The 17,700-nt window shown below is 40.5% G+C and overlaps 2 protein-coding genes across 2 annotated transcripts in view; both read right to left on the minus strand.

Annotated features, from left to right (window-relative positions):
* Positions 1 to 7,194, minus strand: part of LOC123968596 (eukaryotic translation initiation factor 3 subunit H) — a 78,226-nt gene extending 71,032 nt beyond the window's left edge. The window contains exon 1 of the mRNA XM_046045461.1: positions 7,025 to 7,194. Within this exon, the coding sequence (XP_045901417.1) occupies positions 7,025 to 7,126 (102 nt within the window). The 5' untranslated portion in view covers positions 7,127 to 7,194. The remainder of the gene's footprint in view (positions 1 to 7,024) is intronic.
* A 568-nt stretch (positions 7,195 to 7,762) lies between these two features.
* LOC123968717 (double-strand-break repair protein rad21 homolog A-like) lies at positions 7,763 to 16,576 on the minus strand. Its single transcript, XM_046045630.1, has 14 exons — positions 16,424 to 16,576; positions 14,848 to 15,038; positions 14,369 to 14,498; positions 13,935 to 14,034; positions 13,588 to 13,694; positions 12,401 to 12,598; positions 12,149 to 12,274; positions 11,421 to 11,546; positions 10,635 to 10,858; positions 9,946 to 10,099; positions 9,638 to 9,783; positions 9,357 to 9,542; positions 8,984 to 9,067; positions 7,763 to 8,707 (listed from the first exon to the last, which is right to left on the minus strand). The coding sequence occupies exons 2-14, from the start codon at positions 14,989 to 14,991 to the stop codon at positions 8,516 to 8,518; spliced, it is 1,917 nt and encodes a 638-aa protein (XP_045901586.1). The 5' UTR covers positions 14,992 to 15,038; positions 16,424 to 16,576; the 3' UTR covers positions 7,763 to 8,515.
* Positions 16,577 to 17,700: the final 1,124 nt, after the last annotated feature.

The raw sequence follows: 17,700 nt of genomic DNA on the forward strand, positions 1-17,700 counted from the left end.
TGGGATTGGGGCTGTGTCTTAAAGAAAGACTAACTGGCTTGTAGGAGCCAGAATACTTGCTGTTTGGTAGGGGGTCATATACTTGTTTTTCCTCATCAGATGGTTATCAATTTTTATAAATTCATATGATGTGATTTTCTGGAATTTTCTTTGGGATTCTGTCTTTCACTGTTAGAATGTACATATGATTAAAATTGTAGATTGTTGCATTCTTTGTAAGTGGGCAAACCTGCAAAATCAGCAAGGGGTCAAATACTTTTTTCCCCCCACTGTACCAACAATTAACAGCATACTGCACATCACCTATTTATCTGTGTATTTCACATCTCCTGGTATGTATGCATGTCCCCAGACTCCCCATGGTTACAGTTTCTTGTTTAAGTGAGTTCCAGCCATGGAGTATATAAAAATAAAGAGTGTTTTGCTCTCTTGGTTCTGATCTTGGTGTATCTATACCGGATGACTGCTTTCTCAGTCAGTCTGCTCAGGTATTGTCTCTTATTTGTTTCGGTATGCGATTGTGGAATGTCCATAGCAGCATAGAAAACAACACAGGATATGCTGAATAAAAAATTAAAAGTAAAATAGAGTAAGAATTTTATTAACAATCTTTAAAAAAGTTCAGATTTCTGAGGAAGGATAGGGCGGGGGATACAGTCTTCAGAATTGGCAGTGCTAGCTGCTTTACAAAGGCCCCTGGCCCCCGCCCCTTTGAGCTTTGGGTCCTTTTTCTGCCAGCAAATAGCTTTTCTAGTCTCCATCAGTGAGAGCAGATAGCACAGATACACAATGCTTTCAGCTACCTAACTCTTGGCAATCTATTCATCACACACTTAAATAGCATCCGTCTGGAAAAGGCGGAGGCAAGAGATGGACAATTGACCAAACAACTCCAGGAAGGTCAAATAAATAACAGCAGAGCTTTAAGAAAACTCCTGAATCTACAGAAATACTTTAAATAGAGGAAACAAAGACGTGTCTGCACTAAAAGAAAGGGAAGGAAGGCAGTACCGGGGTTTTGGTGGATTTGTTGTGCTGGCTTCCTGGTGCTGAGCAAATGCCATCAGGTATTGTAAGCAAAGCCTGGAAAGCTCTAAGTTTGTGCAATCCTGCCCGCGCACACACACGCAGACTCTCCAGCACCGCCTTTTCCTGCTACTTACTCACTCTCTCTCACACAGTTTTATTGATCTAGCTCACCAGCAGCTAGCCTGGTGAGCTCACTTCATGTGGAGAGGCCCAAGATTGATATGTGGACAGTGTATTATAAATCAACAAGCTTAAAATTGAATTGTGCAAAATCAATTGCAGTCCAAATCCCCAGTTGGCTGCCTTTAATTCTTATCATAAATCTTCTCTCTCACTCACACAAAAGGGCTCATATTCCCGCCACAACAGGACTTAAATTATGAGAAAGTACAGCAAGAGAGACGATCTCATAATGAGTTTTCTTTTTGTGCCACTGATATGTAGACGAACTCCACACTCAACACTGGGTGTAATATACTTTAACGTTTGATTTTATTCACTTGAATCATACACAAATTAGGAATTTTTTCTCTTTTAAGAAAAAGGTCTGAAAAAGATTTTACTTAATTTTACTCATGCATATTTCTTAAAAGATTTTATCATTGTTTTGAATGTTCTACCTCGGATTTATGAAGTGATCCACTGTTTGGCCTCAAGTGTTAACCATAAAGAAGAGTTTAAACCACAACAGGATTCTTTAGCTTTCAGTCGGAGCAAAAAACCCTCGAAAGACATCTTTGGCAGCTCTGCCATTTCTACATCCTCGTGAACTGGCGCTAAAGTCAAAAGTTAGGTCGGAAAAGTGTTACGCAAACATGCACGAAAAGTTTGATTTATTTTTCTCTCCTCCCGTTATGCAGACAGCTCAAGAACCAGTTCGCAAGTAACGTGATGATTTTGTTATTAGTAACTGTAATGTGATTACTGAAGTTATCAACAGTAATGCATTACATTACTGCGTTACAGACAAAAGTAATCCGATTACAGTAATGCGTTACTTTGTAACATATTACCCCCAATACTGTTCAAGATGCAGGGGCAAGCTGATTTAAGCGATTATGACAGAATTTCAAAATCTAGGCTGTACGTGGGACCTCACCAAGGACAGAAATGCATGGTGCATCATTAATGCATCCCTTTTCAAACAGAACAGAGGCTGCCAATTCTTGTGAGGCACTGCAGTTAGGTTATGATATCATTTTACCCAATCTGAATCTAGTGTCAAATACACGTTCTCTCAGATTTCAGTATTGAAACTCGTTTTGAAATCGAAATCCATTCAAATCCCTGAGAGAATCCATTTAGGTTAACACTCAACTTTGCTGTGCTGTAAACAGATCTGCTTAAATGCGTGAAAAAGTAGCTGCTCAAGAAGTTCCGGATGTAGTATTAAACCACACTTGCTGATACCTCAAGTAACTCAGCATGTTTCTAAAATCAACCAGGACAGAAATCTTAAGGATTACAACTTGAAAATACCACCATAAACTGTAGATTCTGTATTATGAAGACATGACAAAACAAATACAGTAGTTAGTAACTGTTCTGGACAGATGGTAACATATGTCTCTGCACTGGGTAGCGCCTTATATTTTGTGTCCGCGTGTGTTACAGCTGATCTGTGTCACATTGTGTAGTGTGAACACTGTCCAGGCGATCCCAGGCTTAAGGACCCAAGGCAAGTGGAAAAGCCTTAGGGGAAAGAACGGGCTGTTGGCAGAATGTTTTACTCATTCATATATTCACTGAGAAATAAAGAAAAGGTCTGTACTGCTAAAAGAAACATTTAAATTAAACACATTTTTGCATTCATTTCTTGCCTTTTCCATCCCCAGAGCTTTCAAATCACAACGCCAAGTACTGTAAAATGGGCTCCGACGATTCTTTCCTTCATGGTACGTGAATAAGACCCATGTCTGAATGAACCTCATACGTCAGAATAAATGAATACAGACTTTTTCAAACATACAGGCAGTTATTTGATCTCAGTATGTGTTTAATGGGACCCATCGCTGTGCAGCACTCCACTCCTGTGGCAACATCAACCACTGAAACCTCTTCAAAAGCAAGGAAACAATCCAATTCTACTACACAGCAATGGTGATGCTGTCTGTGGGCAACCCTCCAGCAAAACCTCTGACAGACGGGTCATGACGCAACTCAGCAGCAACTGCTGCATTTCAATGCATTCAGGTGAAACGTCTTACATAACTCCTGAAATAGGCACCTTTCCTTCAACAGTCTGAATCCAAATGAGATCACACTCTAGGAGACTCTCAACTATTTTGTATTTAACTGCTGTGATTAAAATGTTTGGTTGATAAGGCTGAGAAAATGAATTTTAAAAAAAATCTCATTAGAGGTCTAAAGCATACACAGTGAGGTGAAATATTTAGATTTGAAATTAGGGCCATGGACTCGAGGGCAGCTTTAATGAGCAAGATAAAAGGAAGGCAGCAGCTGGCAAGTTTACGTCCTGCTACTGCGTTCAGGCACAACAGGAAAATTAGCTTTGTGTCCAGTGCAGTTTAGGGCAGGAGCAGGGAGGATATCAGTGCATGGCAGTGAAGCAAGTTTGTCCTCTGCTGTTTATACAGAGGTACTACACACTAAAAACATTTAATTTGTGTGAAGAGAAATTTCAAAATGTGTCATGGTTTACTTTTTAAAGCAATAATCAATTCAAAAATAAAAACACACAATCTGTTAAAAACAAGTAATAACAAAAAAAAGCAATAAAACCTTAAAATACATGACTCAAAAAACTGTAAAGCCAGAAACAAAATCATCGTTTCCAATTGCCAAAAACTTTAAGATACAGTCCTGCCATTTAAGCCCAAAATGACTCCCAACTTCAAAGAGCCCATGGAAATATCAGTCCAAAACTGGATTAATTGTTCTAGTATAAACACTGGGTGAAAGTGACCAATTACCTAATAAGCAACCTTCTTTCCAAGTTAAAAATCTGACTGAGGTATACGGCTTCCAAAGAGTTCAAGTACATTTTATCTGAAAAGCTGACAAAATAGACCAGAGAACAAGAAGATTCGCTGATGAGCTACTCAGTGTCCTAAGTACAGAATGGAGAGGGGAACCCACACGTCAACTATTTATTATTGTTTTTTTAATTGATGACACATATTGTTGTATTTAACCAAATAAAGTAACGACTCTGAGGGCTCTACAGTGCGAGTATTTCACTCACATATGCCCAAGAATAAGATAAGCAAGGTTTGGGTGTGGCTCGCTGGGTATTTAGGGTTAGGGGTGCCGTTTGTTGAAACAGGTTTAACCTTTTAAGACATTAAAAACGGTTGATGTGCAACAGCAAACTTTGGAAATGTTGAACTCATTGTTCTGCATGAATGGTTAGGATTATCGACGAATTAGTACTTAACATTAACAAATTAGAGACTAACCACAATGCAGACCATAAGCGTTTTCACTGTGATAAGTGGTCAGTGTTTAAAAGCCACGTCCATGTTTTAAAAGCTGCTTTCACTGTGTCAGATTTTCAAAACATCAATTTCAATGTTTTTAAAAGCTTTGATAATATTCTACGGTCCACGCAGAGTGAAGAACCTGGGGTCTTCACTTCCATAGTCCTCCAGTGGTTTTCACATAATAAATTGCACACAAGGATTATGTAGTAAAATGTTAATAAACTGTGTTATTTGAATATCATCCACTGTGCTCCTAAATTTCTCCGTGAGCTCTTAAATTCTTTTATTTAGGAACACATGTACTCCTTGGGGTAAAGGTTAGTGTAGTGCCCTGCCTCTGATTACTTTAAATCAAGAATTAATCAGAAAGCATAACTCAAACTTAACAGATTGTGTTTCAAAGAAGGCACACAGATCCTCTGTCAAGCAACCCTGCAATTGTTTACATGTCCATTTATTGACAAATACCTTACCAAGCCTCTATGACATGAATAGTGAATTAATTAGGGATCCTGGAGCCCTATAGGTTTTGTTCTGATTATTCTTCTTTCTTTCTTTCTTTCTTTCTTTCTTTCCGCTAAAGGTGTTTGGATGGAAACTCACCATAATTGGCAGTTGGGTTGCACATTCTACCCACTACTCAGGCAAAAATATGGCACTCATGGTGGCGCTATAACAATGAACATTACGTTTTTGCAATTATCTCGAAAACGGCTTTGTTTAGAGTCGAACTTCTTTCATTATTTTAATCTCTGGATTCATCCGCATCTTTCCTCCAATGGTCTTCTGCTCTAAAAATGTCAAATTATACAACTTTTTACCACTTTTCTCTAACACCTATTTTTGCGAACTCATCCCAGATGGTTTTGCCAACCGACCTGAAACTTTGGCAGAATCATCTACAGGCGTCACTGGTCAAAGGGTATAATTTTACATAAATGCCCGTAAATCAAAATTGGCTTAAGCTCATGTAACCAAACTTGACGCATCTGTTCAGATGCTCGGCCCGAGCTTCGCTGAGCAGTCCTGGGATATTTTTCCACTAGGGGGCGCTACACTTGCAAAAAGTTTATACCTCATAATTTGCTGCATGGATTTATACAAAATTCGGTTTCTATGATCTAGGGTCACTACTTAATTCATGCATAAAATTTGGTAATAATTGCTCAAAGTGAGCGTGGCTTATTACAAGAAGTGTAAATTTCTAGACATTTTTTCATTTCTAACTTCAAAAAATCTAAGAAAATCACCCGTATGTCCTAGGGAGCTGAAATTTGCTAAATCAATTAACATCTATATCTCCACAAGTCTTTCTTTAAATGCAACCAAAATCAGCACAGACATTCTCTAGATGGCCGATATCAAGTGTTTCAAACAGTGAGTCTGCAGTGATATTTAGTATCTTTCCATGACTTGTACAGTACGCATAACAATTTCTGTTTTACTCAGTTTCGGGTTCAATGCAACCAAAATAACTGACAACACACCCAAAACCAGCAGAATGATGTGTGATTTTTTTTTTTTTTTTGAATTTTCTCACCAACATCTTGACAAAACTATCCAGGTCTGGCACATGTGACGTCTCCACCTCAACTTGCCAGAAGGTGTGTGGAAAGAAACTTTCCCCAGTAGCTCTGTCAGTAAGTCACCTACACTGGAGATCTAAAGGTCCAGGGTTCAAATCCCCCAGGTGACGAAATCAGACTTGCTGACAATGGGAGTGTTCAGATCATATTTTATTTGGATCCTGTGACATTTTCTTCTTGTTTACCCTCTGCTTAAAAGTGTTTGTGCAGATTTCACTTTAAATCTTGGAAATACAAAATGTGGGTTGAACATTTCACCCAGTTAGTCAGTTACATATAATGACACTCTCTGATCTAAAGGCTATGCTGTAAAAATCAAGTTTGCGAATCCCTAAATATCGTAAAGTCCTTCTTTCTTTCACCACTTTAAGCTCTCAAGTCATCTGCGTCTTTTCTTCTCCTCTGAAAATGTCAATGTTGCGGCTATATTAACTATTATTATAATTACTACTGTGAAGTGACTGTTCTGTCTAGAACCTAACTGAATGCTAAGGATTATGAGCAAGCCAAGCAAGTACTATTTACAAGCTTATTTTATGGCAAATAACACGACCTATGTAAAAAAAAAAAGAAGCAGAAAGCAGCAGCATTGTCATAATATATTGCTCCCTTAACACCAGGCAACCAGGGAGTCCTGGTTTTAAACGTACATGGCTCTGTAGCATCCCCAAAGCTAATCACATGCTAACTGTTAGCTTATTATTAACGTTAGCCTGCTGGTCATTTGGGAGGTTGTAAACGGAAAACAGTATCCCTGTTTGCCAGTAGCATTAACGTTTAGGACGCAAATACAAGCATCGGTTAAAGTATTGAACGTTTCAAGACACTGCTTCACATTATCTGTCCGCCATGACGATGCTCACACTTTAGCTAGCATCCACATCTGGGAACACTTGTGAACCGATTCATCTCCCGTCTGCCACCGGAATTCAAAACTTAGCAACAAAACACCGTAGTGACACTTACCAGTCCCTCAATCTGGATCTGTTTCACAGGAGAATCCAACGTACCGGCCGTAGAAGCCATCGCGGCGGGAGGTACTGACCCAGAGTCTTTACGTGAAGCCATTTAGAAGCCGACACACGCGGAAAAAGGGAGGAAAGCGTTCAGTGACGGACGTTTCCGGTAAAAACGTGCGTCTTCCTGTCCGTGTAGAAACAAAGGCGAAAGGTTATGTTTCCTCCTTATTTGTCGACATCTCATCTTTTCCCTCACCTGAACTTCTACTGAATTAATGGTGAACCTAAACTAATCCTACCACAAACACTGTCAAAGTATAACAAGTATTTTCTAAATTTACTTGCAATTTTTGTACAACTACAGAATGGGACAATGGAGGCACTTCTCTGCAGTACTTCGCAATCGGGCACACATACCAACTTGACCACCATTATTACTAACTTGCTTTAAATTACAGATCGTAATTGTTATGATGTAAAAATGTTAAAACTAACAGTTTCTTTCAATTCAATGTCATCCAAGCGTTGCAGCGTCCGTTTTGCACATTTTACAGCAATTTGCAGGCACACGTTGAAGTAAATACTTTAACCCCGTCACTACTTGTTCTTTTGCACTATTCTTGTGGTTCGTTTGTGTACTGCTGTGACATGAAAATTTCCCCAGGGGATAAACAGAGTAGCTATCTAGCTTTATAAAGACCATTATTTAAAAATAAGTCATCACAGATGAATAAATAATACCCAGTTACCAAGTACTTAAAACACTTTATTTCAAATCTTTACAGATGTATCACAACTAGAAGTTACCCGAAGACTAAAAAGGTGGGATACTGAACTTACTGTAACAAGTACATTACCTAGTTACATAATGCAAAAAGTTTGTAAGCATAAACGTAAAAAGGTACAAAAAATATTACATAAAACTTAATTGATAAACTGCCTGAATTATACATCTGAAACATGATATTTAATGCCAGGTAAGATTTACCAATTTTTTTTGACAGATTCATTATCATGAAATAACAAGTGCAACAGGGTGGGAGAGGTTACACTTCTGCGCAATAAAACAGTACCTTTCCAGAACATGTAGAGTCAATATGGGATTCTATGTGAATACAGGGTTCTTATCTAAAATCTGCCATATTTCAGGTGGGGGGGGGCGCAATGGTACAAAACTTATGGAATGAGCAGACAATGGAACTTTAACTTACAAACAAAATGAAGCAAAGCTGACAAATTGGTGAATGAAAAAAAGTTGCTTTATAAATATAATTGTTAAACATTCTTCCTCGCTCCTTTTGAATCAAATGAACACTGCATAATTCCATCTGTAGTACAGTAAAATCCTTTTTTAAAAAGTTTCCAACCCCTTCCCCCACTACTCCCTCCCTTTCCCCAAAAAGAAATGGGCTGACAGGAAACTAAAAAGGCAAAAAAAGTTGAGTAATTAAAAAAGTATGTCTGTTTCAAGCAGAGTGTTTGTCTGTTCTTCCGATGTCTAAATAAGGTGGAATCTTGGTCCAGCGGTGGCGATGATGTCGCTGTAGGGTTCAGTCTGGGTGACCTCGATGGCTTGCTGCTTCTTGAGGACCAGGAAACTGTAAAACTTGGCAGCTGCCTGCTTCTTGTTGTTGTTCCGGCACAATTCTAGCAGGCTGATTGAGTCTGCGCCAGTCTTAGCCATGACGCGCTGTGGGGACACAGAAGCAAGTGTCAGTTCTCTCCTTTGACATGGAAGTGACGCTTAAGTAGGGGGTCGGGGGTTTGGGCACTAGCTCAAGAAGCTGGGATCCACGTTATTTTGCACATGACAGACAAACAAAAGTAATGTGATGTTTTAATCTCAGAAACCAAAATGAAATCTGCATACATAATGAGAAATTTACAAACAAATACTTACAGCCGTTTCAGCCTACTTCAAATCTGTTTTCAACAAAATGTGAACACCGTAAAAGCTTATATGTACCTGGAGACCGTGCAGCATCTGCTGTGTTCTCTTGTTCCATCTCTTCTCCTCCTGATCCTGATCGCCAGCCTGACCATCCTCTTCCTGCAGGCCACAGAAAACAGTCATCAGCATCAACTGCCTCAAACACATACAGTGATGCACGTACAATGTTATATCTCTATAGAAAGGCATTTCCTATAAACTGCTAAATTATATTACCAGGAATTTTACCCTACAGCCTTGCTATTTATTTTTGTTCCGTTGTTTTATTTATGATTTCTCTAATAAACACTTCAGGCGGCACAAACTGACAAAAGGTGTCACTATTAAATGACTTCTACCAAATACCTATTTCCCAGTGTACTAGAGAAAGCCATTATTTCCCCCTCACCTCCTCTTCATCACTATCATCCTTCTTGTCTTTGCCCTTGTCACCAAGCAGGTCAAGCTCAGGGACAAGCTGGGTGAGGTTGATGCTGCTCTCCTCTGGGGGCAGATCCACCTGAGGCATGTCTAACCTCTGAGACAAGACTGAGTGGTCAGCCACTTGCTGCTGCTGCTCCTCCAAGGGAGCCATCTGGAGGAGAGAAAGCATGATGCGCCCGAGTCAGAACCAAGTATGCAACCTCAACTCCAGTTTTCTGAGGAATAATTAAACTTAGTTGTACTCACAGGAAGGGTGCCCTCTTTGTCGAGGGTCTTGCGTTTGACACCGCGGGGGGTGGACGGAGGAGGCATGACCGTCTCATCCAGGGTCGTTCTGCTGCCCTCCATTGCAGAGGCTGCCAGCATACTGGGTTCCTCCATGATAGTCGGGTCTGACGGATGGATAAGGGAGATTGTCAATAAAACGTAAAAAAGAAATGTAAAAGTTAACACAGCCTTATGAAGTATTTGACGACCAGTCAGTTTCCTTCTCGCACAAAAGATGACTTGTCTGCACTGGGCTATGACCTCTCATCTCTTCCAGCACGACTTACCGATAACATCTCTGTGCTGACTCATGATCTCCTCTCGAGGCACCTCTGGGTTCTCCAGCTCCTTGAGGAACTCATCCAGACTGTCTGCCTCACCGCCCTTTCTCCTCTTCCTCATCTCGTCTGGCACCAGAGGCGTCAGGCAGCGTGTGAACATCTGACAGAGGTTTAACAGTTACACTTAGTGGGAAGTTTTATTATAAAAATGCAAACTTTATGCTAACTCAGTAGTGCAATAAAAATGTGAAGACTGTTGGTGAGAACTGATGCTAGACAAAAAGGAAAAGGAGGTCTGCTAAATTATGCATCAAGATGCTTCCCCTCAGTATTCTGGAGGGTTAACATGTGGGTGTGAAAGGATAGGGAAGAGAGACAGACAACCAATCACTTTCTCCATCTCCTGTTCCTTCATTGTTCTCATTTTAAATCCCACAATCTGAACAGAATGTCAATGAAAGATACATTATAATAAATCTATTCTCTCCTTTTTCCATAACAGTGTCAGAGTCTGACCTACTTGGAGAATCAACTCTCCGGTGTGCTTGCTCATTACCGTTCTCCAACTGGTAATATTGCTTGTCAGTGATTTAATGCAGACAGCTGACAGTTTTAATATATGTTTCCTCACAGTTACAAGCAGATGCATATACACATTTATCCACCAGTACATACTTAAATCAACCATATGTTACCTTGAGCAGCCTGGCATTCCAAAGGGGTTGAGCAGGCAGAGAGAAAAGCTTCTCCACTCCTCCAGTCTCCTTCCACATCATGAGTTTCTTAGTGGGAGGGGCAAGGTCCAGGGTAGTGACAATGTCAGAGTAGTCAGACAGCTGGGCCCTGATGGTCTTACTGTCTAGCTCCTTCACACTGTCCACAATCAGCTTCCTCTTACGCTTGGCCTTTGTCTCTTTCACTGAAGAAGAAAAAAAAAACAACTCTTCATGACTGCTTCACTATCATTTCTTTAACATTAGCAGTAACATTACAGCATGTGTGATATGGTTGTCCAATAATGCTAATAATGCAATAATGCCTTAAGGGTTCCATAGGTCAAACTGTATATTAATGCTGTGTTGCTCATTCATTTGCACCATTGCCTGCAACTGCACCAAACAACCAGAGACATTTAAGGGACAACTACATTGGTAGGAAAAAAAAAAAATAGCAATATATCTTACTGGTCAACAACCCATCTCAAAGCGTACAGTGCATACAGTAAATTGTCATACTGGCCAATCCTGTCTTTAGCTTTCAATATGCACAGTGAAATGTGTATGGGCACCATTCCCTACGAGTTTCTTCCTTTGCTCTGTGGAGTACAATTCAAAATAAATGGTGAAGCATTTAGAGAACAGATACTTTGAAAAGACACTCTACAAAAATGCTACAGAGAAGAAATCATAACGAATTTTACACAAAAAGAAAGGATTTTCTTTTTAAAGTACAGCCTACAGAAAGGGAAGGGAGGGTCTTACCAGTGATGTCAATGGGCTCCAGGGCAAAGGCCTCCTCCTCATTGTGAACCAGAGTGGTCTGTTCTGTCTGGTCAGCCATTGCTGGCAGTGGCTCTGCTGGGCCAGAGTCTGGGCTATCTGGACCGGCTATACACACACACAAAATGTTGCACGACTGAATTGCTACTCCCTTTTAAACAGGAAAGTAGTGACACAATGTGCAGTCCACTTATAAATGCACTGCTAAGGCCTGTGTCCACCAAAGCGTTTTTTTCCTGAGGCCTGTGTTTCCCAATTCATTGCAATGGGAGTGCCACGTTTTTATAACATGGTAAAATCGCCAGCAGCGTGACGAGGCACCGAGTGTTTTTTTTTTACTGGTCGCCGAGAGTTGAAAAATCACTTCCATGGATATTATGTATCACAGCAACCAAAGCGTCTCAGCCGGGGAAAAAAAAAAAAAAAAACGCACCAGAGTGCTAGCTAGGCGTTTTCAGAAGAGCAGGTGGCATTTTCAGCCGGTAAAAACGCTGTTGTGGACACAGACCTTTAAGCAGGCTTTTCAGCTGACCTCTGCAACATGAGTTAATTGTTAATTAAACACGCAGTTAAGACTGTTCTCCACATGTAAATGTACTTTACAGAAACATGCTAACTATTAAAGATGAATGGAGACAATGTGTAAGAGAAATCAGCATTTCCTGTCTCATATGCTTTACAAAAACACAAAAGACCTTTGCTTCACTTACGTGACTGGAGGTTGTCAAAGTCATCCTCATCGTCTCCATGACCTGGAGGCATCATGACACTTCCCGTGAGGGCGGGTGGGTCATCAAAAATCCCGCCTCCGTCTTCAGAGCTCAGTAGCTTATCAACTAAACAACAAATAGGATTAACTTAATCATTCTTCATTACTTATTCATAAATATCTCACAGAAAAACTTTAATATTAGTCCAATATAGTCTACTCTGAGATTTTAAAAAAATAAAAAACTGCTCACCCAGCATTCCCCCATCACTGTTGCCCATGGAGCCGTCGCCAAAGTCATCATACTCCATGTGGTTGGACTTGTCAGGGAGATTGGCAGGGCCAGGCTCAGCCTCTAGCAAAAGGTTCGAGGCTGTGGCACCGTGCATGATATCCTCCTCAAATGTGCTGGCATCACGCATCATCTCTCGGTCATCCATGCCGAAGTCAGCTGAAGAGTACAGCAGGTTAAAAGTATATTATAATTTCAACATAAAGTTTTGTTTTACATAACAATTTTATTATTCTGATAGAATAATGTTTTATCTTAAGTCTACATACACCATCTAAAATCATTGTGCAGTAATGCCGTCTTCCATTACTAGTACCAGCTCAACTCGTCTCGCCTCGGTTTTGGCCCGCCGTCCTCCGTTTTCCATTGCGGATAGTACCTCTTAATGTAGCTGGTTGTCATAGCAACACCACACACAACTGCCACAACGTAATGTTCAATGCAACCCACACGCACCAGCAACCCACACACAGCTGTCTCTTGATTTAAGTTAAAACGTTTGAACATTACTCAGAATGTGAAGACAGATCAGCGGTATGAAAACCTTACAACTGTGTTTTCCTCTGCCGTTGTTGCTGCAGCGGTCTGTGTGACTGTAGGACCAGAGGGCTCTGTGTGAGTGGGCGGCTGACCGACCTCATGAGCTCCTCCCACGGGTTGGCGCAGGCTTCCCCTGCAATCACTTATGGAGCTCCTCAACTCCGTTCAAGCACATTGTTTTCCCCCGCCATCACTTTTCTTAAAACTGTCAATATTCAGAATCTACACAGTTGATTTCTCATCTCAAAACTTCTGAGCAGTGGATTTAGTGATGAAATAACATATTAAAATTGTAAAATATAAAACTTTCTGTTGCTGGCCTCTGTCTGGCACATGCAATGATGATAATGATGCAGTGAATAGTGACTATTCTCTCTGACCAATCAGTAGTCTGCTGTGTTTTCACATCACGTTTTAGTATCGCCTCGGCTCGCTTTGCACCTTGATGGAGATGATACGAAAAAAAGGACCTAGTAGCAGGTACAGATACAATGGAAAACCAAAATAAGGCGAGTAGAGCTGGTACCATGCAGTGGAAAAGGGGCTTAAGATTTACTCATGTTGAAATGGCCTCATCGTGTGTGTGGTGGGTTGTATGAATGCCACACCAAAGTCGTTGTCCTGCAGGAGGTTGAGGTTGCCAACATCTTCTCTCATGGTGATCTCTTCTACTCTGCTCTGGTTCAGCGTGAACTGCTGGGCCACATCTATGTCACTGTTTAAGGAAAAGAAATAAAATTAAAAAAAAATAATAAAATAAAACAACACACACACAAAAAGTCATCTGGGATGAGTAAAACAACAGTTGGTGCTTGAATGACAGTGAACTATGCTAGTCCTTGTGACAGTAGTAAGGGTTTCACCATACAGACCAGTCAGTCAATCTTTTTACCTGATAAAAGTGTTTGATACAAAAAAAATGAGGGGATGAAATGAGTAAATGTAGTTATCTTACTCCAGATCAGGGAGTGGCTGGTCAAAGTCATGGAACTCTTCAGGTAAGGTGATGGCATTGTAGGCTGCTTCTCTGTTTTCCTCAGGTAGATCCACCACACCTGAATACACACAGAAGTGGTGAAATTGTTATGAACACATAACTGTAATCCACTACTATGTCTCAGAACAACCGTAACAAGTCAGTACCACTGCAACAGTTCAGAAAACGGTTGTTTTTGTTTGAGAAAACCAATCATAAAAACTGGTTAAGTGTGTCATCTTTACAGTCTCGTGTAACCCTGCTGGTTAAAGATGGAACAAACTCTGAAGCATTAACTCCTGGAACTTTCCTGTTTTATTCTCAGCCTAGTGGGTTTCAGAAAAGAAAAAACACGCAATAATTACAGAATGTACTTTGCTCCAGTACTAATTTGGCTCGTCGTGGCTCCTTACCTGGCCTAAAAGCCATTTTGATCTTGATGAAGGCTTCATTACAGTCAGCAAGCAGGTACTTGGCCTTCCTGTGGTAGATTCTCACAACCCCAAGGAGCAGGTGGCCTGATGTCCGCAATGCCATCTTCACCTAAGTGGAAAAACACCATGTGTCAAAGGGTACACTTTAAAAGGTCAGAAGAAAGAAAGTGAAAATAAACTATTTTATGAAGGACACTACAATATGTTATTTTAAATAAAGCAAACATTGTGTTAAATCATGACACTGAATTCCGTTCTAATGTGTTTCTATTCATTATTGTTCTTCTTTGGTACAAAACATTTTAAACATCGTTGCATTTAATTAATGAATGGATGAATAACCGAAGTATAAAGCAATACAACAATTCAGGATCGGAGCAAGATTAGAGCCTGCAAAGGGAACTAAAGTCCTGCAGCAGGACCACGAGAATGCAGAGACTGCACTTTTGTCTTGATACCTTGGGTGAGATGATGCTCTCCACGCTGCTCTCTAAGTTGCATTCGAACACATGAGCCTTGGTCAGCTTCTTGTCCCAGTGGGCCGCTAGCCAGATCTTGGCCAGCGGCCCACGTTTGCTGAGGACAAAGTGGGCGTAGAACATTGCCCTGGTTCCCCTGGCTCACACACTCACACTGCGGTATGGTTTATCTGGAAAACAGGGGGTGATTTGTTTATGTATGAGAAGAAGCCAACACTAGAAAGGTCAGGACAAAAAGGAAAATGTATCACAATGCAAAACACAAACTTGCAGCAGAGTGCCATCACAAAATTTCAAGAAACAAGGTTGTTTTCAACCAACTTCATCAATACTATCCTTGACATCTCTGACAGGGGGAGAAAGTAGCTTGAATGCTGCACAGAATCACTGATAGCAATGATTAACAATTGGATGTTCGGTAAATCCTGCTGTTCCAACACTATTCAGAATAGCCAGGTTATCACATTTTGTAAATAGTGTTTTTCAATCTTAATAACTAAGGCTGCACAAACCACAACAGATCAAAAAGCTTTTACAGACTGAACAGTGTTAAGTTAGGGATCTTTCTTCCTTCTTCAGCAAGTTAGATAACAGCCATGCCAAGATGAGACTCGTTAAAGCGAACCTCCCCTTACAATGCAGACTGGTTTTACCTATATTAGATAACATTGGTATTTAGTAACTATTTGCCTGCGAACTGACAAAGAAAGCTTTAGTGTCTCTCAAAGAAGACTTTCGATAGTGACTTACGTTAACTTTCGCTAACCTTATTAACCTTATTTCAGAGGCTTATTGGCTAACCTTAACAACTAAAATCGATAAAGCTCCCTCGAAGCACTTCTTGTGCGTCTTGTACTTAATTTAATTAACTTTAAAAGCTAACGGTAACGTTACCAACGCAGACCACCACATTTAACGTTAATAAATGGGATTATAACAAAACAAGCGCTGACTTCACTGAAGTTCCGCCTATTTCGCAGTCAGGGAGGCAAACATTGAAAATGCACATGTCTGCCTGTGGTAAGCTACCCATTTCCCGCATTCTACTTTAAGCGATTGTAAATTCTTAAATTACACGTATTCAAAAGTCAGCTGTGAAAGTGAAAATTTCTTGGCTATGTGTGTATTTAATAAACGATAAAAGCGCCAAGGGGTTGGCCAACGCCAGTAAATAGTCGGCGCCATCAAGTGGGGCGAACTAAATTAGCCGCCAGCTAACTAACGTTACAAAAGGAGCAATGAAATCGTATGCCGTGCGTGTGAAGCACAAACTGTATATACACCGATGTAACTTAGTTCAAGTAAAATTATAGCTATTCTAAAACGGCGGACAAAATTTTAATTCGCCCATGAAAACAAAGTGAAGCACACAGAAACGAGGCGCACATCAAAACCTGCTGATACTTTTTCCCTCTGCCAACTGTGTCGCTAGCTTGTGGCTAACGGCTACTTGTACAGTGAAGGCCGCAACAAATAAACACAAACGTGCATGCGTATTTCATCTCGGAAAATATACAAGACAAAGCGTAAATATTTCTGCTGCAAACACACTTACCGACAGTACCCCTTTCACTGTGAAATTGATGATTATTATGTTATTTCTCCCAGCGAATTCTCCCCTGCTGTACTCATTAAAACAACCAAGATGGCGCCAGCCGCCTTCCTCCCGCTCACCGATGTCCTTTTAAAATCGACAGGATGTTTACAGTCAAAAATGGCGGAGGAGGAGTCTGCTTAGGCCGACACTGACAGACAGCCCGCCGTGAGCCCCAAGTGGGGATAGGGGGCGCTGTGGCACAGTGCTTACCAGGGACATGGAAGGTGCTTGTATAATAAATAAATATATCTGATCACGAAAATACGGTATGAATAAATACGGTTATGTTATGTACATTTATTATTATTATCATTAATATTGCATTGTTGTTGTACAATGTTCATGTTGTTTTTGTTAGGGTTACACTGCTCACTGATGTTAACCAATGTCCAATACAGTGAAGTAGTGAGTCTGTGCACTCATGGCATTGTGTTTTTGTGGATGTGATTGTCTGACTGCTCTGCTTCCAACTGTCCCATCTGGCCCCTAATCTTTTGAAAACAACAAAATCCCATGTTGTAACACTGGTTATGACCCAGACCTATCATGACTGTCACCCTGTACATCAAGTGTGTGACCTAAAACAAGCTGTGGTCTCCAGGTGCAATTAATTGCATGAATTGCTGCGTTACATTTAGGGGTCTTGCAGGGCCCTGCTATTGAGCATGCTGTCATACTGGCATGGCTTACAGTTAAATCAAACAGAGCCATTGTCAACATTTCTGGGTACAGTGTATGTGCTTTCCTGCATTTATAAGCCAAAATATCTGCTGTCAGAAAGGCCTAGTAATGACAAATTAAATTGATGTTTAATGGATTAATTCATCAACGAAAGCACATGAGAAAAACTGAATAAGTTACACAATATTTACATATGAGGATGAAACACTGACTTCACCACAGCCTATACCAAACACATTCAGTCCTCTGAATAGAACACTCACTAGGGAACAGGACGTTCAGACAGACAACAAAAAAAACATTTCTAAACAACATATTAGATACAGAGATGAGAAGGAACATGCCTAACTGAGTGACTGACTCATCTACAATCAAATTGAAAAATTGGTATGCAGTAAAGCGGATTTGTCTCATAGGCTACAGCATCTGTTGCAGTGGAACTGCTGCCAGCTGAGCATGTTTATGATTTTCTAGCAGCAGGGCTCCATGTCACTTTATTTGGATGGCTGGTAGACAACTAAGGTGGCCCCCTAACCACAATGTTAAATGTCATT

The sequence above is a fragment of the Micropterus dolomieu genome, linkage group LG03 (genome assembly GCF_021292245.1).
Source record: "Micropterus dolomieu isolate WLL.071019.BEF.003 ecotype Adirondacks linkage group LG03, ASM2129224v1, whole genome shotgun sequence".
Taxonomy (NCBI): Eukaryota; Metazoa; Chordata; class Actinopteri; order Centrarchiformes; family Centrarchidae; genus Micropterus; species Micropterus dolomieu.

What these genes read in the sequence shown, in the direction of transcription:
- LOC123968717 (XM_046045630.1), bottom strand. Translation starts at nt 14,991, where the DNA reads ATGTTCTACGCCCACTTTGTCCTCAGCAAACGTGGGCCGCTGGCCAAG. An exon ending in CAGTGATGGGGGAATGCTGG is followed by an intron (nt 12,275 to 12,400) that starts GTGAGCAGTTTT and finishes TTTGTTGTTTAG; the next exon opens with TTGATAAGCTACTGAGCTCT. An exon ending in TCAGCACAGAGATGTTATCG is followed by an intron (nt 9,784 to 9,945) that starts GTAAGTCGTGCT and finishes TCCATCCGTCAG; the next exon opens with ACCCGACTATCATGGAGGAA.